The sequence below is a fragment of the Carcharhinus amblyrhynchos genome, chromosome 12 (assembly GCF_965287045.1).
Source record: "Carcharhinus amblyrhynchos chromosome 12, sCarAmb.v2.hapA, whole genome shotgun sequence".
NCBI classification, from domain to species: Eukaryota; Metazoa; Chordata; class Chondrichthyes; order Carcharhiniformes; family Carcharhinidae; genus Carcharhinus; species Carcharhinus amblyrhynchos.
In genome coordinates, this window is record NC_137335.1 from 2,179,627 (window position 1) to 2,207,419 (window position 27,793).

At 45.2% G+C, this 27,793-nt stretch overlaps 1 protein-coding gene across 5 annotated transcripts; it reads right to left on the reverse strand.

The window, feature by feature from the left end:
* Positions 1–273: 273 nt before the first annotated feature.
* On the reverse strand, positions 274–27,632 carry LOC145350734 (N(4)-(beta-N-acetylglucosaminyl)-L-asparaginase). 5 transcript variants are annotated; one of them, XM_080199978.1, is made up of 11 exons: positions 27,553–27,632; positions 20,730–20,868; positions 19,726–19,877; positions 17,145–17,193; positions 13,226–13,264; positions 13,026–13,118; positions 11,263–11,274; positions 9,699–9,766; positions 8,113–8,217; positions 2,914–3,063; positions 274–672 (listed from the first exon to the last, which is right to left on the reverse strand). In XM_080199978.1, exons 2-10 carry the CDS (start codon positions 20,857–20,859, stop codon positions 2,956–2,958), a joined length of 756 nt encoding a protein of 251 aa, XP_080056104.1. In that variant the 5' UTR covers positions 20,860–20,868; positions 27,553–27,632; the 3' UTR covers positions 274–672; positions 2,914–2,955. The 5 variants fall into 5 exon arrangements, with proteins under 5 accessions (XP_080056104.1, XP_080056101.1, XP_080056103.1 ...); XM_080199975.1 differs by lacking the exon at positions 27,553–27,632 and adding an exon at positions 27,265–27,500 and having other exon boundaries at positions 19,726–19,882; XM_080199977.1 differs by lacking the exon at positions 27,553–27,632 and adding an exon at positions 27,265–27,364.
* Between the last annotated feature and the right edge of the window lie 161 nt (positions 27,633–27,793).

Here is a 27,793-nt window from a genome sequence, read left to right on the forward strand (position 1 = left end):
TTTTATGTATTTGTAGAAGCTCTTCGGATTCTCCTTTGTCTTATCTACCGAAGCAATCGTGTCCCCTTTTTGTGAAGCCAGCCTGAAATGTACAATTGACTTGTTTCTCACTTAGCCTTCCAATGTTGGAAACTTCCATGATTGGCTTGACTCGTGACTCGATTTCTGTCTGACAAAGAAATCTAACTGAGTTTGTGAAGAGCAAAACAATGTAGAATCTACAACATAGTCATTCGCAGAAATAAAGACATCACAAATGGGACTTTTAAACAATCCATATTATTTGGACAAAAATATATTTATTTGAATTTTAAATCTAATCTCATATCTACAAGTACCTTAAGATGTCCAAAATTCTCAACTATTATCAGTCCAATGCATCAAAAAGGGAGGGAAGCAATGCTGTAGATTAGACTTTGGCATGACCTCAGTACACAAGAAAGATTTGCATTTCCATCGTGTCTTTCACAACCTCGACATTCCAAAGTGTCTGCCAATTAAATATTTTTTGTACGTTTCCCATCCAAGCACGTCCACATTCAGGAGGTTTAGACTGGAGGATATTTGATGCACAGCTGGTTCAGACATCTGTTGAACAGATTTGGATCGGTCATATCAAATGCTGTCCGTGCACTCTGACTTCCCAAAACTGCAACGTTTTCCAGGATCATCCTGGAAGACAAAGATAACCATGAGGTTCTTTTCTCCACCACCAACAGTCTATACACATAACCTTCACCCCCAAATACAAGGTTGCAAAAGATGAGAAAGTTGCATACTACCAGAAAGATGTGGAGGCTTTGGAGAGGGTACAGAAGATTGACCAGGATGTTGCCTGGTATGGAGGGCATTAGCTATGAGGAGAGTTTACAGAAACTTGGTTTGTTCTCACTGGAACGATGTAGGTTGAGGGGTGGCCTGATAGAAGTCTACAAGATAATGAGGGGCACAGACCGAGTGGATAGTCAGGAACATTTTCCCAGAGCGGAAGAATCAATTACCAGAGGGCATAGGTTTAAGGTGCGAGGGGCAAGGTTTGAAGGAAATGTACAAGGCAAGTTTTTTTTACAGAGGGTGGTGGGTGCCTGGAACTCACTGCTGGGGGTGGCAGTGGAAGCAAATAGTGACTTTTAAGGGGCATCTTGACAAATACATGAATGAGATGGGAATAGAGGGATAAGATCCCTGGAAAGGTGGGGGTTTTCGTTCAGTTGGGCAGTATGGTCAGTGCAGGCTTGGAGGGCCGAAGGGCCTGTTTCTGTGCTGTAATTTTCTTTGTTCTTTGTAAGTGTTGATGTTCAAAGAGAATTGGGTGTGCTCATACAAGAAAAACAAGTTAGCATTCAGGCCCAGCAAGCAATTAGGGAGGCACGTGACATGTTGGTCTTTATTTCAAGGGGATTAAGACAGAGGAATGACAAAGTCTTGCTGGAGTTGTACAGGGTTTTCGTGAGGCCACATCTGGAATACTGTGTGTAATTTTAGAATCATAATTATACAGTGCAGAAGAAAGCCACTTGGCCCATCAAGTCTGCACCGACTACAATCCTCCCAGGCTTGATCCCCATACACTTTACCCTAGTTAGTCTGCCTGACACTTAAGGGCAATTTAGCGTGGCCAATCCACTTAATCCGCACATCTTTGGACTGTGGGAGGAAACTGGAGCACTTGGAGGAAACCCATGCAGACACAGGGAGGATGTACGAACTCTACACAGGCAGTGACCCAAGCCGGGAATTGAACCCGAGTCCCTGGCATTGTGAAGCAACAATGCTAACCACTGTTCCACTGTGCCACCCATTTTAGAACATATGTACTTGTATTGCAGGCAGCACCATGAAAGTTCACTAAGTTGCTCTCTGAGATGTAACGTTTATCCTACAATGAGAGGCTGAGCAAATTGGGTCTATTTTCGCTGGAGTTTAGAATCTCATTGAAATGTACGAAATTCTGAAGAGGTTTGATACTGAGAGCTTGATTAGGGGATCTCAAACACAGGGGCACAATCTTAGGATGAGGGACCAATCATTTAGACCTGGGTTGAGGGGAAATTACTTCACACAAAGGGTTGTGAATCTTTGGAATTCTCTGCCAGAGAGGGTTGTGGATGTTCCATTGTTGAACACATTTAAGGCTGGGATAGACAGATTTTCAGTCTCTCAGAGAATTGAGGGATATAGGAAGCGGACTGGAGCCCAAGATCAACCATAATCGTATTGAATAATGCAGCAGGCTCAATGGGCCGAACGGTCCACTCCTCCTATTTCTTATCTTCTCATGGACTTCCTTATTACGATGAGCGGGGTGATCTTTCAGCTGCTTCTCTACCTCCTCGTCGTCATCAACCTCCTGTTTACCTTCGTCCCGAATCCACATCTCCCTCCACTTCCTTTCTCATCATGACTTCTTTGAGGGCTTGCTGCTTTTCCCTTAAAAGATAGGGCAGTCCCTACCCCATACACTCTGTGACAAAGCATTCAAGACTAAACCCATTGTGGAAAGAAATGTTTCCAAGCCTCACTCTGCTCTGAGTGACTATCTCAATTGATGGCCCCTTGTCACTGAATTCCCAATTACAGGGAATAATCTTCCTTTATTCACCCTTCACCTGAGCAGCAATGAACTGCCAATGTAAGTCAGTTTTCATCCTCAACCAAAAACATCCCATAATTTCCCCAAGATGATGATGTGATCATAACCCAGCGTATGAACAGCAGCTGTATACCAAGTGATCTGTATTCATTCCCAAGTTAAGCTGAAGTTATCCCATGTGATGCTGCAATGACGGAAGGGCTACATACAAAGGAAAGAAAAGAGTCGATTTCCAAGCATTTTCCAGTCAAGCACAAAGTTGAGTTCAACAAGCCTTGACGCTAAACCCAATGCTTCACTTGGTGGCACAAGGCACCAACCTATAAGAAGTGTAGGTTTTTCAATCATTGCAGTGATATTAATCAATGGAAGTGTGTACTAGGATTGCTCTGTCTCTGTTCTGCTGCTTCCATTCCATGAGCCCAGAAGGTATACTGAAAAAACACAGTTGAAGCCGCTCCAACTTCACCCTGTGTAAAGAATCAAACAATTTAAAATGTTGCTTCTCAGAATATCCCACTCTTCAAAAATTACTTGTCTGTACATTGGCTGCACATTACAAACGTAGGGATGCCCTGATACTGTGAAAGTTCATTCTTTCCTTTCAATTGTCCTTCCAAGAGTGACCAGATCAACAACAAACAGAATACATTCCTCTGATGGAGCTATTGATGATTAAAATAAAACATATTGTGAAGCTGCAAATACAGCACTTAGATTCTGCCTGGTTCAGTTGCTTCTCTACATCAGAAACTAGTAGATTCAATTGGTACAGGGGTTAGCTCTGCTGCCTCACAGCACCAGGGACTCTGATTCAATTCCTGGCTTGGGTCACTGTCTGTGCAGAGGCTGCATGTTTTCCCAGTGTCTGCATGGGTTTCCTCCCACAGTCCAAAGATGGTTAGGTGGATTGGCCATGCTAAATTGCCCTTTAGTGTCAGGAGCACTAGCTGGAGTGAATATGTGGAGTTATGGGAATAGACCTGGGTGGGGTTGTGGTCGGTGCAGACTCAATGGGCCGAATGTCGTCCTCTGCATTGCAGGATTCGATGATTCAAGCCCACTTCTCACATTTAAGCACATCAACTAGGATGACATGGAGGGGTGGGAGTGCTACACTGTCAGAGGCTGTGCTTTTCAAGATGAGACGTTAAACAGAGTTGCCCTTGTCTGGTGGTGTCCTGTGGTTTGGCAGTTTGGACATGAAGATGTGGAATTCTCTATCAAAGCCTCCTTGCCTCTCTCTGCCTTTAATAAGCTTCTTAAAGTCATTGAGCTTTTGAACTCCTGTCCAAACAGCTCATTGTATGCATTTTCATTGGCTTAATTTGTGAAGACAAAAATAATTTATTAATAAGTAAACAGCAGTGTCATGACCACACCTCGCCCCCTGCAGGTCTCCAGCCAAACAGAGCAGTCCACCAACCCGAGTCTCAATTAGTCCTCCAAACCAGGTGATCTTTACTCTGCTGTGTTGCCCTTACAGGGACAATCACCACAAGTCACCACAGAAGGACACTCTTCAGAAACCACCCAAATAGCATCTGCCTTCACAAACAGGCACCAAGTACTGTGTGTACAGAGACTCTTTTTCTTTCTTCCACATTTATCTTATAGGACACTAGATTCCAGCAACCCCTCCTCCCAGCAATCCCCAGAGCCTCATGAAAAAATGTTCAAAACATTTCAAATATTTGTGGATTTTTCAGTGGCAAACAAAACATTTCTCCTCACATGTGACCACTGCCTGTCAAATACTCCTATCAATTCTTGTTCTTAAACTCTCACAGGGCTACTCAGAAAGTTTCCCTCTTTTCCTGTTAAATCTGATAAATGATTCGTTAATAACTTTGCAACCGGTGAAGCATTTTCTCCTTTCAGACAACATCAAAACAAAATGAAAACTGCAAGTGATGTTGAAAACATTAACCCAACGCTCCTGCCCAAAGTAATCCTGTTGCAAAAACAATATTTGTATCCCGTGATTAACAATAAAAGTAATCTTTGTATTAAATAACCATCACACCACCTCTGAAGAAAGTTAACGTTTTTTTCATACAGAATCAAATGTGCAGTTCTGGACGCTAGTCTTTAGAAAGATGTGAAGGTTTTAGAGATGGTGCAGGAAAGATTCACAAGAATGGTTGAGTCTGCACCGACCACAACCCCACCCAGGTCTATTCCCATAACTCCACATATTCACTCCAGCTAGTGCTCCTGAGGAACTTCAGTGATGAAGTGTGATTGGAGAAGGTAGGACTGTTTCCCTTGAAGAGCAGGCAGAGAAGGGATTTAACAGAGGCATTCAAAATCATGAGGGGCTCTGGACAGTCGGCAGGAAGAAACTGTTCCCAAGGCAGAAGGATTGAGAACCAGAGGATACAGGTGGCAAAAGCATCATTGGACATGTGAGGAAAAACCTCTCAAACAGCGAGCGATTAGGATCTGGAATACGGCGAGTGTAACAGAGGCAGGATGAATGGAAGCTTTCAACAGGAAATTGCATTCTTATCCAAAAAGGAGGAATGTGCAAGGTTACGAGGAGAAGGTAGGGGTTGGGGGGGTGAATTGTTCTTACAGAGGACCAGCACAAATATGATGTTCCAAGGCCCCCTTCAGTGCTGTAACCATTCTGTGGTTCTAAGAACACCTCTGTAATTCATTTTTTGCACTGCCTGCTTCTACTTACAACTGTTAACAATGTTAGAACAAGTGAATATTTTGTTTTGGACTTGCTGAATATTGCATTCATTTAGCAGTTTGCAGTGTGACACTGTGCATTGCAGAGTACAATCATACACAACAATAATATATGTTGTTGTTCATCCATCGTCATCAATGAGGACCTCGCCACCATTAGTCATTTTGATGCTGAATGCAGTGTGTCCGAAGATGACTGATCAGGCCAATTTGGGCACTGAATGTCCTGGCACATATTGCACAGACTTGTGTAGACACTGTATTTGTTGTGGTGGTGGCTCTGGACTTAAGAACATAAGAACATAAGAAATAGGAGCAGGAGTAGGCCATCTAGCCCTTAAGTTGTGTTTCAGCATTGCACCTTGCTTTGACAGCCTTTGTGGATGAGGCAGCGCCAGGTAGGGCGGTTTTGTGCCAGTGTTTCCCAGATGGTCACATTTACGTCAAGTGACTTCAGGGAAGCCTTGTGTGTCTTTGAAACATTTCTTCTGCCCTCCCTGCAAGTGCCTTCCAGCAGACAGTTCCCCAAAAAGGAGCTGGTTGGCTATGTGGTCGTCTGACATACGGATGACATGACCTGCCCACCGGGTCTGCGGTCTCATCAGCAGTGTGTAGACTGCTCTAGAGAGAACTTCAAATGTCTGGTACTTTGTCTTGCCATCGGATGCGTAATATTCTACGAAGATAAGTCAGGTGGAAATGATTGAGCTGTCTTGTATGTCTTCGATACACAGTCCACATTTCACAGATGTGCAGGAGGGTAGTGAGTACCACGGCACTGTAGACCTTCAGTTTTGTTGCTGGGCTGATTCCACGACATTGCCATACAGTGGAGCACAGTCTACCGAACTTGCCTTTGCTATTCTGCAGTTAATGTCTGTATAAATAGTCACTACTTGGGAGAGGGTGCTGCCAAGATAAGTGAACTGGTTCACTGCCTATAGTTTCTGCCCTTTGATTGTGATTATGGATTCTGTGTATGGTGCATGAGGAGCAGGCTGGTGCATGACTTCGGTCTTTTTAATGTTGATGGTGAGTCCAAAGTTGTCACAAGCCTTGGAAAATTTGGCCATGTTGACTTGCATCTCTGGCTCTGAGCCAGTACACAGGGCACAGTCATCGGCAAAGAGATCTCTCAGAACAGTCTCCTTCACTTTGGTAATAGCTTGAAGTCTCCTCAGGTTGAAGAGCTTCCCATCCACTCTGTACTTGAAGCTGATTCCAGCAACACTGTCCTGGAAGGCATCATTCAACATGGCAGGAAATGTCATGCTGAACAGTGTGGGTGGGAGCACACAGCCCTGTTTAACACCACTGGTGATTGAGAATGCCTCAGAGGATTCTCCGCCATCCAGTACTCTGGCCATCATGGAACTGGCATACCATCTGAATGAATTTGGGGGGGGGGGGGGCAGCTGAACTTTGACATGATCCTCCACAAGCCCTGTCGGCTTATAGTGTCGAAGGCTTTTGCAAGGTCAAAGGTTGTGTCGAGCTCGCGATTCTGCTCCTGACACTTCTCCTGAAGTTGATGCACGGCAAAAATCATGTCAATAGTCCTGCAACCTTTGCGGAAGCCACACTGTAACTCTGGAAGCAGGCCCAGCTCCAGATGAGTGACCAGACAATTTAGCAGGACTCTTGCGAGGGTTTTTCCTGGGATGGAGAGCAGCGAGATTCCTCGGTGGTTGTCGCATACTTGCCGATTGCCCTTCCTCTTGTAGAGGTGTACGATGGAAGCATCTTTAAGTTTCTGAGGAATGGATCCTTGCTTCCCAAAGGACAGTAACAACTTGGTGAGCTTCTCGATAAGTATAGGACCAGCAGCTTTGTAGATGTCTGCAGATATGGCATATGCCCCTCGGGCTTTACTACTGGACAGCTGGCTGACAGCTTTTGTGACTTCGGCTACTATCGGTGGATCATCCATGGCGCTGTTGATATTGACCTGGGGAATTCTGTCTATTGCCTCATCATTAATAAATGACCATTGGTTGAGGACGGCTTCAAAGTGTTCAGCCCATCTCTGCAGGATCTGAGCCCTCTCTGTAATGAGAGTTGTACCATCTGTACTCAGGACAGGGGAACTCCTGAGAGATTGAGGTCCGTAGAGAATGTTGAGGGCTTCATAAAACCATTTCAAATTGTTTCTGTCAGTGTATCCCTGTATTTCATTTGCCTTGGCGCTCAGCCAGGCATCCTGTATTTTACGCAGTTTATTCTGGACTATCCTGTGAGCACTGGTAAAGGCGTTTTTCTTGGCAGCTGATGATGGGTCATTCTGACAGGCCCGATGAAGACGATGCTTTTCAACACCAATAATAAATAATGTTGACATGAAAGGCCATCTGGATATTGCAGAGTTCTACATGTACATATTCTAACTGTAAGGTTTTCAGTCAGTGCTGTGTATGATGGATTAGCAATGCGTTCATGTCATTTCAAAGGGAGTTGCCTGGCAGTTACATAGTACATTCATAACAATTGCCCCTATCATTCAAAATACATGAGATTGCTACAGAATGAACAGGAATCTCGATACAAACTGCAGCCACTCAGAGTTTAAATTCAATCTTTTGGAAGCATTCACATTGCTCATCCAGAAACACACTGCAGTCCATCTGACTGAAGACAGAAAGGGAAGGTTCAGAGCTTTGATCTCCACTCTGTGCTGAGCTTGGAAGGGTGGGATTAAGCGTGATCCTTCAACACCCTGAGACACCAGAGGAAAATACCAAGCAGCCTGAGCTCTTAATCCAGTCACTAGCTTGTGAGCTTGTTACGCAAACTTTAAAACATGAAGCAGCTTTAATAGGTACCTTCATATTCAATGCAATGAGGCCAATTTCAAAGATGCCTTTCTTTCCCACTCTGTGGCAAATATCCTCAATCACAGCCTGACAGGCGTCCGAGGGAGAAAAACCCTGTGAAGATTGAGAGGCAAAGTTAATTCCCACAGAATGGAATATCGTTAGGAATTTTCAATCCTGAAAGCAGTCATTCTGAAGGTTTCAAATCAATGCAAATGATGCCAACATTGCATAACTGACAAGTTTTAATGAGATGTATGCAAAATTATAACTGGATGGAGCAGAATTACATGAAAGAGAAGAAAAGATGATTTGTTGACTCAAAATTAGCAACAAACTCAGGCAACAATGTTTGCTGAAAGAAACCCATCATGAGGTAGCGTGCTATTAAAAATGTGAATAGCTAATGTGAAAAGAACAACACGATGAAGTTAAGAGCAGAACTTTAGCGAATGGGTAGATGCTCAATATGAGCAGGCAGTGCACGTCACCGGAATGCACAGACCACCCACTGGACACGCACCTGAACGTTAGGGATGGCAGCCAATTAAACCAAATCAGAGGGCTGGCAGTTTGACAGCATCATCAGGAGCAGTTACCCTGCTGAGGCAGACAGGGCAAAGTAGGCAAAGAAAACTTTTATGAAGTTCCAGGGCCAAGTGCTGAAATCACTGCAACTTGGGCTTTCTTCCCTGCTCGCAGTCCCACTTTTGCTTTTAAAAAACCCTTACCCTCCCCCCCCACTAGCCCCATTTAGCTGGCGACTCCCTCACATGATGTGAAGATGCCGGTGTTGGACTGGGTAAACAAAATAAAAAGTCTCACAACACCAGGTTAAAGTCCAACAGGTTTATTTGATAGCAAAAGCCACCAGCTTTCAGAGCACTGCTCCTTCATCAGGTGAGTGGGAGTTCTGTTCACAAACAGGGCATATAAAGACACAAACTCAATTCACAAAAATAATGGTTGGAACAAAGAACAATACAACATAGGAACAGGTCTTTTGGCCCACTAGCCAAAGGTGGTGCTGATATGTGGTTTCTATCCCTCTGTTCTCTTGATACGTTGTGAATGGTGCTAATGTGCCTGCTTCCAATGGCAGCGTGTTCCCGGCACCCACCATCTCTGTGTGAAAAACGTTCTCCACACATCTGCGAACTCACCCCACCTCACCTTAAACCTGTGCCCTCTTGTAGTTGACTTGTCTACTCTGACTATCCACCCGATCTATGCTTCTCTGAATTCTGTTGACTTATCAGGTTGACCTTTGGCCTTTGTCTTTCCAGTGAGTTTATCCGACCTCTGCTCGTACCTAATGAGCTGCCCACCTCCTTGGGGCGGGTCACCTGTCAGATTCTAGTCTCAGCCTTTGTAAACCTTCCTGATGGTCATGTTCCCCAAGATGTTGCCATCTTTCACCCTCTCCCGAGTGACAATAAAATTCAGCCCAAAGTGAATAGATGGCATGAATTCAAGCTGTGGGCACTCCGAAAGATTACAACATCCTGGGGGGCAGCTGGACTGACTTCTTATCATTTAGCAAAAACAAAAACAAACTTGCAAGAAACTTTTAAATATGTCCCCAAACACATTACCTGCTTCATGAGTTGAACAACATGGAAACAAGGGCAGAAGCACATGATTTTATCACCGTCACCAGTGGCTCGAATTAAAAAAAAAGATATTTACTTTAGAATGGCATCTTGAGAACATTAACATACACCGTCATTTCAACTCAAACTTTTAACATCATCATCCTGCAGCTGGAAAACCAACAAAGGGTGAAATATCACCATGGATCTTCTCAAACGCTGCTTCAGTTGTTATTCATTACCAATGGAAGCAAAACATCTTATTCAGGAGGGGCAGGAACTGAGTGGAGTGTCAGTATGAGACAGAAGATCAAGTGCTCATGTCACTGCTATAACTTCAACACATCATCTAGGCTGAGAGTTCAGTGCAATGCTGAGGGAGAGCTGCATTGGCAAAGGAGCTATCTTTTGGGTGAAATGCTAAACAATAGGTGGAATGTTGGAGTCCCTACTGCCAGCAGGATTTTCCAGTCCCGTCAAAGTCAATGGATTTTTGAACAGCTCGTCGCGTTTTTCAGAGCCGTGCCCATCACAATAGGATGGTAGAATTCCACCCCAGGTCTCCTTCACACAGTGCAGGTGGATGTTAAAAAACCCAGACCACCACATGAAATGGAGCAAAGGTTCTCCTGCGCACAAGTGATGCCTGAAGTAGCGTGAACAATTATTCAATTCATTTGCCATTTGTGGGATCTTGCTCTGCTTAGATTGGTTGTTGATTTTGCCAGCATAACAACAATGACAACACTTCAAAACTAATTCACGGTGCGGAGGGGGGGTTCATCAAGAGTGAAATCATGCAAGAAAATTATAAAAAGCTAAAGACAAGTCAAAAACCTGAAAGGTCACACGAATTAAACTGAGCATGGAGTTTGCCACGTTTGCTCACATACCTCATGCTTGATAGATTGTTTCACATGTCTGAAATAATGTCATGTGACTGAAAGGAAGACATGGTCTGCACTGAATAATAATAGGGGAATTTCACAGTAACTTCATTGCAGTGTTAACGTCAGCCTCATTTGTGACGAACAAAGAAAGTTTTCTTTAAAAACTTTAATTATCCCAATTATGGCCAGGAGAAATTTGAACAAGAATGACTAAATTGATATCATTATTCTAAACTATTCAAAACATGTTTCTGCTCAGTGCTATATGTCCAACTACTTAACGAAATACTGCAGATTAATAAAGCCAAACATACCACAGGTTATTAACAATTCCAGTGGAATGGTGTAACTGTCCTGACAAATAAAGGCGTGTCAGGATAAAGAAGTTAGCAGGAACTATCACAGCCTACACTACATGTTTGTATTTTATCCCGCATAACATATCGTAAACTTGTCTTTTGTTTTTAAGACAAGAATTAAGCTTGGAAGTGCAAACCCTGACAGAGGATAACAGCTTATTTCTGATTCCCCAAAGCCACCGGTTTGAGATCTCTGTCAGACATAGCACTGTGAACAGTTTGTAAGTTCAATGCAAACATTACTTGAAGAGGTCTCATATCTGATCCAACCTGGATGACCAGAAACGAACCATGCAACTTATTCCCTGAGACACATACCAGCGGCAGCTCCTGCCTGTAAGAATAACAGCTGTCACAAGGCTGATTGTAATCGAGTCACCTTGAACATAGAAACAAACCAGTAAACAATCAGAGTAATAATTAGAGAAATATTGTCATTTAAAAAAATAATAATTTTCCATCCCATTTTTAAATTTCTGAATCAGAGTTCTCCAATCGAAAGAGGGAGCAGGTAATCTTGTCTCAGAACAATTCCTACTCTGTAAATGCCATGTAAAAACCAGTCACTAACAGCTGCTCAAAAAACACAATCACTAATTTACTCTCCTCACTGAAAGTCTCCTATTGAAGAGTTAAGAATCCTACAAAGCAGAAGGAGGCCATTTGGCCCATCAAATCTGCATTGACCACAATCCCACCCAGGCCCTATTCCCATAACCTCATTTATCCACCCTGCGAGTCCCCCTGACACGAAGGGGCAATTTACCACGACCAATCCACCTAACCTGCACATCTTTGGAGTGGGAGGAAACCAGAGCACCCAGAGGAAACTCATGCAGACATGGGGAGAATGTGCAGACTCCACACAAACAGTCATTCAAGGCCAGAATTGAACCCGGGTCCCTGGCGCTGTGAAGCAGCAGTGCTAACCCACTGTGCTGCCCAATAAATGCTGGACACATCCATATCCCAAGAAGAAATTTTTTAAAAAGGCCCCCAAATTTGTATCAAAGTCACGCTGGCACCATTTTAATCAGTTTATTTGGGGAATGAGGTTGTAGCCAGATTCTCCATGACCACCACTAAACCCCCCATGAGTTTTTAGCTGGGGGGGTGCGGATTTCCACCCAAGGTTTCAGATCCGTGACCTGCTCCCTTCACAGATGCTGCCTGACCTGCTAAAGCATTTCCAGCACATTCTATTTATTTCCTGATGCCAATGCTCACACTAATTTGCTTTGCTTTGGGGAGGCGATGGCCCAGTGGTATTACCGCCAGACTATTAACCAGAAATGCAGCTTATGTTTTGGGGAGCCGGCTTCGAATCCCGCCATGGCAGATGGAGGAATTTGAATTCAATAAAAAATGTCTGGAATTAAGAATCTACTGATGACCACGAAACCATTGTAGATTGTTGGAAAAACCTATCTGGTTCACTGTAGTCCTTTAGGGAAGGAAATCTGCCATCTTACCCTGGTCTGACCTACATGTGACTCCAGAGCCATAGCCACGTGGTTGACTCTCAACTACCCTCCAAGGGCAACTAGGGATGGGCAATAAATGCTGGCCAGCCAGCAATGCCCATGTCCCATAAATGAATAACTCTGCGCTTTTACCACGGCCAATCCACCAAACTTGCACATTTTTGGATTGTGGGAGGAAACCAGAAGCACCCGGAGGAAACCCACACAGACACGGGGAGAACGTGCAAACTCCACACAGGCCTCCAAGACCAGAATTGACTCCGGGTCCGTGGCGCTGTGAGGCAGCAGTGCTAACCACCGTCCAAGGTGGATCAAGCCACTATCTGTCCCAATCAAAAGTAAACAAATAAATTCATAAGCGAGGGGATTAAGGGTTATGGGGAGAGGGTGGGAATGTGGAACTGAGCCACGACAGATCAGCCATGATCTTATTGAATGGCGGGGCAGGCTCGAAGGGCTAGATGGCCTACTCCTGCTCCTATTTCTTACGTTCTTATGTAATTCAGTAATAAAAACATTGCCAAATATTTATCATTGTGTAAACAAGCGATATGACTCTTCTCAGTTGGCATCTTAGAATTAAATGGTGCAAGGTACTTGCCCGGTTGTCTGCATACAGTCCACACCCAGGTAAAGGTGAGTCACCAACACGTCCAGGGTCTTTGAATGGAGCCCCGGAAGTAGATACACCTAAAGAATTCAAAGCAAAACCCACAGAAAGATGATTTAGAAACCAATGGAAACTCCTGATCAGGCCAAACTACGACTGACTCTAGCTGTTTCAGAATTGTACATACCTACAGTTATATTGCCCAGACGATCTAAAACAATCAGACCTGAGAACAAACAAAGTAGAGACCATCAATCACTGAACAAGTGGCTTTGTGAATTAGAAGTTTTATCTATCGCTGCAAATGCTACACTTCCTTAAATATTCATTAAGAAACTACAAAGGGTCATGAATGAAAAAAAGAGATGAGGAGAAATTTCTTCAGCCAGGTGGTGGTGAATCTGTGGAACTCTGCCACAGAAGGCTGTGGAGGTCAGGTCATTGTGTGTCTTTAAGACGGAGACAGATAAGATTCTGGATTAATAAGGAGATCAGGGGTTATGGGGAAAAGGCAGGAGAATGGGGACGAGAAAAGTATCAGCCCATGATTGAATGGCTGACCAGACTCGATGAGCCGAGTGGCCTAATTCTGTTCCTGTGTCTCAGGAAGCCCAATCCATCACGCAAACCAGCCTCTCATCCACTGACTCTGTCTACACCTCCCGCTGCCTCGGAAAAGCAGCCAGCATAAACAAGGACCCCACGCGCTCCGGACGTTCTCTCTTTCACCTTCTTCCGTCAGGAAAAAGATACAAAAGTCTGAGGTCACGTACCAACTGATTCAAGAGCAGCTTCTTCCCTGTTGCTGTCAGACTTTTGACTGGACCTACCTTGCATTAAGTTGATCTTTCTCTACACCCAAGCTGTGACTCTAACACTACATTCTGCACTTTCTCGTTTCCTTCTCTATAAATGGTACACTTGGTCTGTATAACGTGCAAGAAACAATACTTTTCACTGCATCCCCATACATGTGACAATAATAAATCCGAGCAGAGTTGTTAGCCAGTTTATTCTCCTGGTGTAAGAGATCTTTCATTCAACTGACCTCAGTTTCACCTGCCACAAATTTATTCAATTTAAGTGTTGATTTGGACCTCCTGTTGAACTCAGCTGCTTTCCCAGCCTCTATTTACTGGCAAGCACCCAGCTACCACAACCTCACCCTGCACCCCCCCCCCCCCGCCCCACCCACCCTGCCCATGAACCCCAACCTCCCAAATTTACATTGGAGTTGTTGAATCTGAGTCATTCATATTGATCAGTACGAAGCAATGGGGAATGGACACTCCTGGTCTGGTGACACTGAAAAAATACTGACCGCTTTCTCTCATTCAGCAGTTCTTCATCCACATCCAAGTGTTAGGAAACGCAGAGCATTACTGAGGATACCCAGTGCGTTTGCTTGTGAGAAGTCTTTCCTGTGGAACTTTACTGATGCATTTCCAGGAGACTGGATGCACCACATGATTGATCTTTCCACTATCCACTTGGCATGTATCCATCCCAAAAATATCAAGGAGGTTGGGAAGGCAGGGTTTGCCCCTTTGAAAGCATGGTAGTTGCCACTTAGTTAGAAATAACTAAGTTATTTTCATTTAGGTAGCTGGTTTTATTTTCTTTCGTGGGATATAGGTAACGCTGACAAAACCAGCATTTGTTGCCATCCCTAACTGCTCTTGAACAGTCAGTCACACACTCAAGTGACATGTAGGCCAGACTGGGTAAGGACAACAGATTTCCTTCTCAGAAGGACAATCGTGAACCAGATGTTTTCAGAGTATTAGCCCAGGCCCCTGGCATACAAGTCCAATGACATTACCATATCCCACCATCTGCCCTATTTTCGCATTTACTGAAACAATGCCTGTGTCTCTCGCTGTCCAGACTTGTTACACTGGCTTCACTGGGTGGAATTCTCCATGTTTGAGACTGTGCGATAGCAGGTTGCTCCAATGGTGCCTTCCCCTCTGGCCAGAATAGCAAGATGCCACATCAGATGCTGCACTTGGAATCTCATTATTACGCACAGTGCATTCCCCTTTGACTCTCCTTGCAGACTGGCCGTTGATTCGTCCACCTGTCATCAGCTGCTGGATTTGAAAATCCCAGTGCCACAATTAAACGCACAATCCTGCACAATCATATCACTCTCTCCAGCCCACCTGTCTTCACAGTCCGTGCAGGATGTCAGCAGCTCCCGAGAGAAAAGACTCGCAGCCTCAAGAAGAATTAGGTTCCTCAATTCAAACACCCTCCCACTGTGTCCATCATCTGTGAGACGACCATTTCCCAATTGGATCTCTATCCACCACACCTGAAATTTTCATCTATCCCTGTCCAGTAAATGATGTGATATCACCTTGACCCCCTTGTTTGTGAGGTCTTCATGCAGCTTTGTTGGGATCTAGCTTCCCTCCCCCTCACTCTTCCCCTGCCTTCCACTGTTCATCATCCTCAGCCACCTCCTTGCTCCTCTGTCTGTCATCATGAGCCCTTACCTCCCCACTTCCTCCATTTTGCCCCCCTTGTCTTCATCAGTTCCCACCAGCCTCATTTCACACTCCACCCCTGGTCAACCTACAGCTGTGTATCGTAGTGGTAGCATGAGTCTCACAGCACAGTCCTGTCCAGACAGACACTGGGGGAAGGAGACCCCTGTGCGTCCCAACACCAGGTACCATACTGATCCGACTGGGTGATACAGGAGGGTGCACGAGTCCAGCAGCACGGTGTTGTCCATGGAGACCAGCTCAGTGTGGAGACAGAGGGCAGGAACTGGTCTGCCCTGGCAGAATGGTGTATCTGAACCAGTATAGCACTGTGGCAGTAAGTTATTGCACTCACCTCGAAGTCTCTGGTGAAGTGATGACCGCCTTGTGCAGCCACTCACTGGAAATCGGGTTTGACATGGACAGAGATTCCCACTGGTGTGACACAAGATTGGAATCTTGGGATACTGTTGGGCAGCTTTTTAATGAGCATTCATGAGATGCAAATGAATGCAAATAGCATTCATGTCACCAGCCAACGGGAATGTGCAACCCACCATTAACCCGCCATCAGGAGAACTGAAACGGGATTTGATGCCAGTGGGTTTCTGATTTTTTGCTTCCTGCCAGATTCACCAGGCTACCAAAGGAAATGCAGGCAGGATAGGAGAGTTCTGCCCATTGAAACTAGGTACCATATTGGCATTGGTACTAGATTAACTGGGATTTCTTTTAATGAGGACAATACGCATTGCATTAACAAAGTTACATGGGATGTATTTGCATATGGATGTAATTGAGTTTCATGACAACAAGGGGCTGTTTTGACTACCTGCATTGTTAAAGTAAACTTTATTTATTAATCACAAGTAAGGCTTACATTAACACTGCAATGAAGTTACTGTGAAATTCCCCTAGTTGCCACATTCCAGCGCCTGTTGGGGTACACTGAGGGAAAATTTAGCACGGCCAGTGCACCTAACCAGCACGTCTTTCGGACTGTGGGAGGAAACCGGAGCATGGGCATGGGGAGAACATGCAGACTTTGCACAGACAGTGACCCAAGCTGGCAATCATACCCAGGTCCCTGGTGCTGTGAGGTAGCACTACTAACCACTGTGCCACTGTGCCAGAACAGAGTTGAGGAGGAACTTCTTCACTCAAAGGGTGGTGAATCTCTGGAATTCTCTGCCCGTTGAGGTGGTGGAGGCTGCCTCGCTAAATATTTTTAAGACGCGGGTTGATGGGTTTTTGATAAGCGAGGGGATTAAGGGTTATGGGGAGAGGGCGGGAATGTGGAACTGAGCCACGACAGATCAGCCATGATCTTATTGAATGGCGGGGCAGGCTCGAAGGGCTAGATGGCCTACTCCTGCTCCTATTTCTTATGTTCTTATGTTCTTATTAAGGGTTTATTAAAAATTGAGGTCTGGTGTAGATACCTTCTTGTGTTTACTCTGTAACACAAAAAGCCTTATTCAGAATGAGAAGGTTCGAAACATGTCTCAGGCAAAAATAACCAGGTCCCTTCGATAACAATCGATGTAACTAAACAGAATTCGCTGCAAGTTGTAAACACTCATACTTCTTTTCAACGTGCAAGATATTTCTCACCTAAAGTGTCATGACTTTTTGAAGTACTCTTGCGATTTTCTAAAAATTCCTAAACAAATTGAAACTGTTAAGAACCTCCAAATATAAAATAAACAGAAAAAACATAACACATGTCAACACTCAACCATGAGAAAGATGGAAAGTGTAAATTTGAATGTCTTTGGAAAATTTGCAGATGTCACCACCAAGGAATGCCGTTTAGTAAAATGCATAGCAAATAAATTTGACAATTATACACAATTAAATTAATTTTTAATATCGATATATAAGTGCTTTGAAAGTTAGGCACTGGATTGTGAATCCAAGATACGTCAGGTTTGCTGGGGAATTTTAATAAATACCGGAGCATGAGAATTCAGTCCATCACACAAACCAGTCGCCCATCCATTGACTTCTGTCTACACTTCCCGCTGCCTCAGCAAAGCAGGCAGCATAATTAAGGACCTCACGCACCCCGGACATTCTCTCTTCCACCGGGAAAAAGATACAAAAGTCTGAGGTCATGTACCAACCAACTCGAGAACAGCTTCTTCCCTGTTGGGGTCAGACTTTTGAATGGACCTACCTTGCATTAAGTCTATCTTTCTCTACAACCTAGCTATGACTGTAACACTACATGCTGCACTCTCTCGTTTCCTAATGTATGAACTGTATGCTTTGTCTGTATCGCGTGCAAGAAACAATATTTTTCACCATGTTAATTCATGTGACAATAATAAATCAAATCAAATCATTGCATTATGTTATGTTCTCCCTTGGTTAAAAGCATAATGATCTTGAATTATGTAACACTAAGTCACACAGAGGAGAGAAGTTGCAAGTTGAATCTCATATGGAAGGATATGATAACAGAATAAAGAGGTTTGGGATGAGACTCAAGTGGGGTATAAGCACCAGTGTAGATTGGAAGGGTTAAACTTGATATAGATCTGCTGGTCACAACCATGGTACTGGTGAAGAGGCTACAACTGTTTTATATACACTCATGCTAAAGATGGTAATCAAGATTACTCGTATTAATAACTCCTGACTGCCCCTCAGTTCATGCGTTTGGATGTGGGAAAGCAATCAAAGAGGGCTAAGAGGTTTTTTCCTCTTGGCTGGGACCATTCCCACACTCGAAGCATATATACAAAGTGAGGTACTGAAGGATTACTGGGGATTATGGAACTGAACACCAACTAGTCTTCAAAAGACAGGGAAAATACATCTTTAAAATTTAAAAACTGTTTTATTCATATATGAGGATATTCTCATTTTGGACCTTAAAAACACATGATCATTTTCTAAATGATAAGAAGCTAGGAACTTTGTGGGAAAGAGCGATCCATGAAGGAATTTCTTCTGCCAGAGAGTGGTGAATCTGTGGAACTCTTTGCCGCAGAGGAGGCCAGGTCATTTAGTATCTTTTAGACAGAGATAGATAGGTTCTTGATTAATAAGGGGATCAGGGGTTATGGGGAAAAGGCAGGAGAATGGGGGATGAGAAAAATATCAGCCATGATTGAATGGCGGAGCAGACTCAATGGGCCGAGCGGCCTAATTCTGCTCCTATGTCTTATGGTCTTACGTACAGAACTCTCTGAACGCTTGTAAAGAGAGACAAAAAACAATTAAAAAGGAGAATGGAATGTTGGCCTTAATTTCAAGTGGGATGGAACACAAAATTAGCTTTGAGTTAATAAAGTCGTGGTCAGACCATATCCTGGAATACAGAGTTTAACTCTGGGCACCATACTTCAGGAAGGTTAGATTGGTTTTGGAGGGGGTGCAGGGCAGATTCACCAGAATAATACAAGGTTTCAGTCGGTTAAACTAGGTTTTATTGACTGGGGTGGAATTTTCTGGTCAAGATTCTCTGGTCCCACTACAGCGAACAGAGAGAGTGCCAAATTCTCCGTCCTCGCTGAAAATTCCAGCCTAGGTTTCTATCCCCTTGTGTCAGCAGATTGAGGGGAAATGTAATTGAGGTATTTTGAGAAGAATGAAGAAGTTGATACTGTAGATAGAGAGAAACAACTTCCCTTAGTGGGAGAATATAAAACATGGGGTCATTCAAAGGACAACGAATGTGAGCATTTGTTCACACAAAGGAGAACAATTTCGGAACTCTTCCCCCCTCCCTCCTAAAAAGCTGCTGAGGTTAGCTGCCAACTGAAAGTTTCAAAACTTTGTGACTGACAGATTTTTTTTAGGTCATGATATTATTTTAATGATTAGAGAATATAGGCAGACGGTTGAAGTTAAGACACTGATCAGGTATGATTTAACTGAATGAACAGGCTTGAGGGGCTGAATGTTCTGCTCCTGTTCCAGTGTTGCTAGCTGCGTACAGATGCACAATTGAGCAAGAAAGCTGCAGAGCGGTGACGTTTATGAGGTCAGCAATGGGAATGGAAGTGAATGAATCTCTGTTCATTGCAGCAAGACCAGTAAACCCTGCCGGCATGAAGTGCCGGAAAATTCCACCGCTATTCCATGAAACCTTCTAATTGGGCGGCACATTGGTTGGCACTGCTGCCTCACAGCATGATACACAGTTGTGTCAACCACTGGTATTTGTTAACTGCTGTTTGATTACCTCATACGCAGCCAAGCTTGCCTCGGTCATCATGTCACTGTTGTCTTCAATACTGAATCCCTGCTCTTTGGCGAAGGTTACTGCTCCCTCTCCAACGAGCATGTTATGTGCGTTCTTATCCATCACCATTCGAGCTACTGTCAGTGGAGTACCTACACTATTGCAAAACACATTGATAGTCATAAAACACAGTCAGAAAGAAACTTGCCATGTCAACAATTAGAAAGTTGTGCTTCCCTGAAGTTGTGTGTGTGCACTTAGAATCATAGAATCCCTGCAGTACAGGCCATTTGGCCTAACAAGTCTACACTGACCACTATCCCACCCAGGCCCTATTCCTGCAACCCCAAGCATTTATCTTGCTAAACCCCCTGACACGAAGGTCAATTTATTACAGCCAATCTAAGCTGCACTGTGGGAGGAAACCGGAGCACATGGAGGAAACCCATGCAGACACAGGGAGAATGTGCAAACTCCACACAGACAGTGATCTGAATTAAACTTGGGATCCAGGTGCTGTGAGGCAGCAGTGCTAACTACTATGCCACTATAACATAGCACAACTGCACCAAGTTCTGAATAGAGTTTTCACAAAGTGAAAAGTGAGAAGTTATACTTGGTGCTGCGTTAAAGATTGTTGGCACTGAAAACATTTAACTGATTTGAATTATTTTTCGGCATGCACTATAGCATGGTCCCAATCCCCCGACGAATCAAATGTCTGGGGAACCCCAAACGCGGGGAAATGTTAACTCAACAATATATGTGAATCAATCAACTCAGATAAACAAAATTTGGGCCAGCAATTATTTAAGACTTAGTGCAATTTCAAATCCTCTCTTAAAGATGGACTTTTGAGAAGAATCCCTGATAGTTTAGTTGGTAGACCAGAAGGATACAACACCGGAGGCCGTTCAGTTCTTCTTTTATCATTCCATAATTCTGACGAAGATGAGAACACTGACTCACAGTAACAAGGACAACAACCAAGAGCCAGCACGTACCCGGGCAAGGCTGCGACTGCTCCAAAACGGCCGGGCAGCCCTTCCATGATTGCAGCGTCACACTGAACCACTCCAGCTTTGTTTGGGAAGCCCCCGCGGCCCACCACAAAGCAGCCTGTCTCTTTATCATTCTCTAGTTCTGTAAGTCAAAACAGAAAGAAACCTCCAATTATTAACGTGCTTTATTTCTGTTTGCGATTCTGCAATATTGCCGAAAATCTGCCACACTTGGAAGCAACCTGGCAGAAACAGAAGAAGAGATCATAAAACATGGGAGTAGGACTAAGGCATTCAGCCACTCAAGCTGCTGTACCACTCAATAAGATCATGGCTGATTGAGTTGTGGCCTTAACTCCACTTTCCTATCCAACTCCTGTAACCCTCGAGTCCCTTGTCAATCCAAAATCTGTCGAACTCAAATGACCCAGTCTCCGCTGCCCTCTGGGAACAGAATTCCACAGGTTAACAACCCACAGGAAGAAGAAATTCCTCCTCATTTCCATTTTAAATGGGAGACCTCTTATTTACAAACTGTGCACCTTGGTTCTTGATTCTCTACAAGGGAGATATCCTTTCAAATCTACCCTGTCAAGCTCCCTTATCAGTATCACATTTTTCAACAGGTACACCTCTCATTCTGCAGTCTCTCTCCACTTCAATAAAATTCTTCTTTTCTATTCTTTCCACCAAAGTGGACATTCACATTTTCCCAAAGGGTGGATACCCAGGGGGAACAGATTTAAGGCCATTGGCAAATTTAATTAACCCCGAGGAAAAACATTTTTTGCACCACAAGTATTTGGAATGAGTTGCCTGATGGGATGGTACATACAGATGCAGTGGTCACTTTCAAAGGAGAATTGGATAAATACACAAAGGAAAAAGTTGCCGGGTTTGAGACAGAGCCAAGGGAGTGGGATTATTTGGAATTTTCTTCAAAGGAGCCGGCAAAGGCTCTGGGAACCAAATGACATCTTCTTTGTCGTACTGCTGATAGATTCAAAGATGTGTGGGTTAGGCAGATTGGCCAAGCTAAATTGGCCATGCTAAATTGCCCCTTTATGCCGGGAGACTAGCTAGGGTAAATGCATGGTGTTATGGGGATAGAGTCTGGGTGGGATTGTGATTGGTGCAGACTCGATGGACCGAACGACCTCCTTCTGGAATGTACGATTCTATATCCCTTCAGTTCCAGTTTTGTAAGGAGCTCTCAGTGTCACACTGCTCACTATGCTCATCTATTACCGGAACTATGTTACTTTGAGTCCTGACTCGTTAACTGCCTTGTGCCATTGTTAACAGTGCAAACAGCTGACTGGAGCCTCCCCTAAACTTCCATCAGCTGTTTACAGTGTTAACAATGAATCACAGAAAGCAGGCAGACAATGGAGATTGCAGGCAACTTTGGGAATTATTTCATTCCTATAACCTGGCCTGGACTAATGATCCCAAAAAGTGTGTACACAATCCCATCCCAGCAGCTGAGAAGTTTCATTTCAATTAATTCAGGGCAATTTTTAAAAGTCTCATCTCAGTGACAGTGATCATGAACCTGTGAAAACCCATCTGATTCATGAACATTCTCTGAGGAAGAAAATCTGCTGTCCTGACTCAATCTGGTCTATCTGTGACTTCAGAAGCACACTCAAATATGACAAAACGCCTTTTTAGAGAACTAATTCCAAACAAAACTGTTCATAATGAGAAATAAAACAAACCAAGTCTCTTTAAGTGTGTATCATGTTCTTGTTACGTTCGGAAGCTACTTCTTTCTGGTACCAACCAAATAAATGAACTCAAATTAACTCAGGATGTTTGGAAGGCATTTTTGAATCATTGCAAACATCCTGAATGATGGGCCGTGCTGAGATGTGAAGGACGTTCTCCAGTAGATCAACCTGTTTCCCATCTGGATTTGGAGGACAGAGCTCAGGAAATGGTTTCACAATTTACCCACAGGGGAAGCTAGCCAACCACTGCCATCTACAGGCACAAGTGTTTTTTAATTCAATCATGGGCTCTGGTGAGTCACTGGCAAGATTCTTTCCCATCCCCAAATGCCCTTCAAAGGGAGACAGTGACACAGCGAAGTGGCTTGCCAGTTCATTTAGGAGAGCAGCTAAAAAAGACCACATTGCTGTGGCTCTCGTTACATATCGAATAGACCAGTCAGGACAGCAGATTTCCTTCCCTTTCCCTCCTTTTTATTCAGCTTCTCCCATTGGGATTGCCACGCTGTTTGATTACCCTTCCCATTTCCAATCCTGCTGAGTTTAAATCTCTCACCACTTCATCTTCCCATCTCGTCTTAGACATTCCTTTTCTTCTTGGACGGCATGGTAGCACAGTGGTTAGCACTGTTGCCTCACAGCACCAGGGACCCGGGGTTCAATTCCCGGCTTGGGTCACTGTGCGGATGCTGCATGTCCCCCCCTTGCCTGCATGGGTTTCCTCTGGTTTCCTCCCACAGTCCAAAAGACATGTTGGTTAAGTGCATTGGCCATACTAATTTCTCTCCCAGTGTCCTGGAACAGGTGCTGGAGTATGGCGACGAGAGGATTTTCACAGTAACTTCATTGCAGTGTTCATATAAGCCTACTTGTGACAATAATAAATAAATTTTAAAACTTCTTTCTGGCAGTTCATCTCCACCACTCATCTCACCACATTCCCTCTCTCCGTAACAGCTATAACATTTCACTCTCTTCCCAGCTACTTTCTTTGATGCTCCCACAATCTTCTCTGACCCTCTGGATGTGCTGGTTCCTGATCTTGTTCTCTCTTGTTACGTCACACACATCCACAGCTCTTAAGGATCCAGTCCCTGTTCCTCTCTTCTTAACGTTGCCCAGGATTTCTGCACTTCTTACTGAGGCTGGTCTCACAGCTCTCTTGTAGATTCTTCCTTTTGCTTTCAGTGATACTTTTCAATCACATAACACTCCACTGCACTTTTCCCAATTACTCCAACCAGAGCTAATCCATTGCTTAATTTCCATACACCATCTACCACCACTGATGCCAAGTACTTGAAACTGTCTTCTTTCTCCCAAGTCTTCACCGAGAACCCTCACACCTTCATTCCATTCCTCTTCCCTCGGTTCAAATTGGATAAATTCAAAGGATTTCCTTCCACATAGGACATTAATGAGCCTGATGGATTGATCTGACCATTGAGTTTGATGGTCACCATTACTGATTACAACTTTTATTCAATTAATTGATGAAAATTAAATTCTCCGAGTGCCAAGGTATGAGTTGACAGTCCTGTCCCAGGCATCATTCGTGTTTGTCTCTGGAACACTGGTCCAGTAACATTACTACTGGGTCACTGTTGCCCCCAGCAGACCACCAAATAAAAAGGTTATCTGCAGCGAGTGGTGCACAGAGACCCAACCAGCCAGCGTAAACAACAAGCTTCCACAAAGCTGTGCTGACTGATTCACAAGCAGTAACTTTGACAACCTTCATTATGTTATGAGCACGCTATCGCCTCTCATACATATGGATCACAGAATCCATAAAATTCCTATTGTGCAGGAGTCTCTCCGACAGAGCATTTTACCTAGGCTCATCCCCTGCTCTATACCCATCACCCCACCCATACATTCCACTCATAGCCGAATGTACACATTTTTGGACACCAAGGTAACCTCAAACCCAGCTTTGAAAATAAATTTCCCAAAGCGCACACACTATCCAGGTCTGGCTTCAGAATAGTTCTGGATAAAAACTTTTTTTTCCAACTAATCCTCTCCTAAATTTACTACTTACCTTGTCACTGCTTGGAGCTTCCCCATGGCACAACAGCAGTGCACAGGCACGCACCAGACTGGGCAAAGTAAAAATCACTTCTGTACAAAAATAGACTAACACAACACTGGATCATGGCAATGCAGTGTAACCTCACAGCGAGTGACATTGGTGCAATTCACCTCAGGCAGTTAAGCTTTGTGCTGAATTTCTGCACAATATATTGCAATGAGCGTTTTAAAAAGCTATTTCTTAGCTGCAAAGGGCTCTGACACATCCTTAGGTCATGAAAGGCAAAGCATAAATACAAATCTTTATTTTACACATCACCGGGCGTACTATTTGGAGCATAGTAAGAATAAAAGTCCACTTAACTAAAAAAAAAATCCATTTAAATACCATTTATGATCTCAAGATTGTGCCTATTATGGCAGACGGTCAGCGCCGGGGGAGCGCCGCACTGTCAGAGGGTCAGCGCCGGGGGAGCGCCGCACTGTCAGAGGGTCAGCGCCGCACAGTCAGAGGGTCGGCGCCGGGGGAGCGCCGCACAGTCAGAGGGTCGGTGCCGGGGGAACATAAGAACATAAGAAATAGGAGCAGGAGTAGGCCATCTAGCCCTTCGAGCCTGCCCCGCCATTCAATAAGATCATGGCTGATCTGTCGCTGCTCAGTTCCACTTTCCCGCCCTCTCCCCATAACCCTTAATCCCCTCTCTTATCAAGAACCCATCAACCCGCGTCTTAAAAATATTTAGCGAGGCAGCCTCCACCACTTCAACGGGCAGAGAATTCCAGAGATTCACCACCCTTTGAGTGAAGAAGTTCCTCCTCAACTCCGTTCTAAACCGCCTCCCCTTTATCTTGACGCTGTGCCCCCTAGTCCTACTGTCTTTTTTGAGCAGGAAGAGTCTCTCCACCTCTATCCTATCCATCCCATTCATCATCTTATACGTCTCAATGAGATCTCCCCTCATTCTTAAACTCTAACGAGTACAAGCCTAGTTTATTCAGCCTCTCCTCATAGCTCAACCCCCTCAACTCTGGTATCAGCCTAGTAAACCTCCTCTGCACTCCCTCCAAGGCCAAAATATCTTTGCGCAGGTGCGGCGCCCAAAACTGCACACAGTACTCCAGCTGCGGCCTCACCAATGCCCTATACAGCCGCAGCAAGACCTCCCTACTTTTATATTCAATCCCCCTCGCTATGAAGGCCAGCATCCCATTTGCCTTCCTGACCACCTGCTGCACCTGCAAGCTGGGTTTTTGTGACTCATGCACAAGGACCCCGAGGTCCCTCTGCACCGTCGCCTGCTGCAGTTTTTCGCCACGTAAGTAATAATCCTTCCTACCATTATTCCTACCAAAGTGGACCACCTCACACTTGCCAACATTAAAATCCATTTGCCATTTCCTGGCCCATTCGCCCAGCCTATCTAGATCCTTCTGCAGACTCTCCACATCCTCCGCACAATTTGCCGTTCCCCCAATCTTGGTGTCATCAGCAAATTTCGACACCCTACACTTGGTTCCCTCCTCCAGATCATCTATATAAATGGTAAAAAGCTGAGGCCCCAGCACCGACCCCTGGGGCACTCCACTAGTCACCATCCGCCAATCCGAATAGCACCCGTTGACCCCCACTCTCTGCCTCCTATTTGACAACCAATCCTCTATCCACGCTAACACCCTACCCCCAACTCCATGTCCCTCGACCTTCTGCAATAACCTCTTGTGAGGTACTTTGTCAAACGCCTTCTGAAATTCCAGAAAGACCACATCCACCGGCTCTCCTCTATCCACCGCCCTAGACACATCCTCATAGAACTCCAGTAAATTTGTCAGACACGACTTCCCTTTAATGAAACCGTGCTGCGTCTGCTCTATCAAGCAATTCCCCTCAAGATGCCTCGCAATTTCCTCCTTGATGACAGATTCTAACATTTTACCTACCACAGACGTTAAACTAACTGGCCTATAATTCCCCGCCTTTTGCCTGGCACCCTTCTTAAACAACGGCGTAACATTAGCCGTTTTCCAATCTTCCGGCACTTCCCCGGAATCCAGCGACGTCTGGAAAATAACCACCAAGGCATCCACTATCACCTCCGCCATTTCTTTCAGAACCCTCGGATGCATTCCATCCGGTCCTGAAGACTGAGCGCCGCACTGTCAGAGGGTCAGTGCTGAGGGAGCGCCGCACTGTCAGAGGGTCAGTGCTGAGGGAGCGCCGCACTGTCAGAGGGTCAGTGCTGAGGGAGCGCCGCACTGTCAGAGGGTCAGTGCTGAGGGAGCGCCGCACTGTCAGAGGGTCAGTGCTGAGGGAGCGCCGCACTGTCAGAGGGTCAGTGCTGAGGGAGCGCCGCACTGTCAGAGGGTCAGTGCTGAGGGAGCGCCGCACTGTCAGAGGGTCAGTGCTGAGGGAGCGCCGCACTGTCAGAGGGTCAGTGCTGAGGGAGCGCCGCACTGTCAGAGGGTCAGTGCTGAGGGAGTGCCGCACTGTCAGAGGGTCAGTGCTGAGGGAGCGCCGCACTGTCAGAGGGTCAGTGCTGAGGGAGCGCCGCACTGTCAGAGGGTCAGTGCTGAGGGAGAGCCGCACTGTCAGAGGGTCAGTGCTGAGGGAGAGCCGCACTGTCAGAGGGTCAGTGCTGAGGGAGAGCCGCACTGTCAGAGGGTCAGTGCTGAGGGAGTGCCGCACTGTCAGAGGGTCAGTGCTGAGGGAGCGCCGCACTGTCAGAGGGTCAGTGCTGAGGGAGTGCCGCACTGTCGGTGTGATGGGGGATCACCTGCCATAGCCTCCTGGACACAGTCGGTGGCCCCGTTCCCCGCCGCCATCAGCCGCCGCGCCGCCTCCACCGCCGCCCGGGAGAAAGGCCATGTCCCCACCGCCGCCATGGCAACTCGATCCCCCGCTCGCTGATTGGCCAGTGTCCCCACCGCCGCCATGGCAACCCGATCCCCCGCTCATTGATTGGTCAATGCGGTTGAGCGGCCCGCAGAGGAACCGGATCCTTTGCGACCAGTTGAAGAATGATAATTAGTGATGGGGATCGCTGACAGGATTATAACCTCACCAGATTGAATATCGATCGAATATAATTTAAACTGATTGAATCGGACTTTCCCCTCAGTCTCGCCCCATTTGTCCGCACGCCATTGGCCAGCAAGACTGTCAATCACATGACGTCGTCCGTCCTGCCAATCAGAGTGCGCTGGCCTCAGGCCCCGCTCCGTCTCCGCGAACTATTGGCTATTGCCAGTGTCATTCACCTGACGTGTCAACACTTCTCGCCAATCAGAACGCGGTCCACCATT

What these genes read in the sequence shown, in the direction of transcription:
- LOC145350734 (XM_080199975.1), bottom strand. Translation starts at nt 27,424, where the DNA reads ATGGCGGCGGTGGGGACACTGGCCAATCAGCGAGCGGGGGATCGAGTT. An exon ending in AAAAAGTCATGACACTTTAG is followed by an intron (nt 13,265 to 17,144) that starts GTGAGAAATATC and finishes GTTTGTTCTCAG; the next exon opens with GTCTGATTGTTTTAGATCGT. An exon ending in TCTGGGCAATATAACTGTAG is followed by an intron (nt 13,119 to 13,225) that starts GTATGTACAATT and finishes TGAATTCTTTAG; the next exon opens with GTGTATCTACTTCCGGGGCT.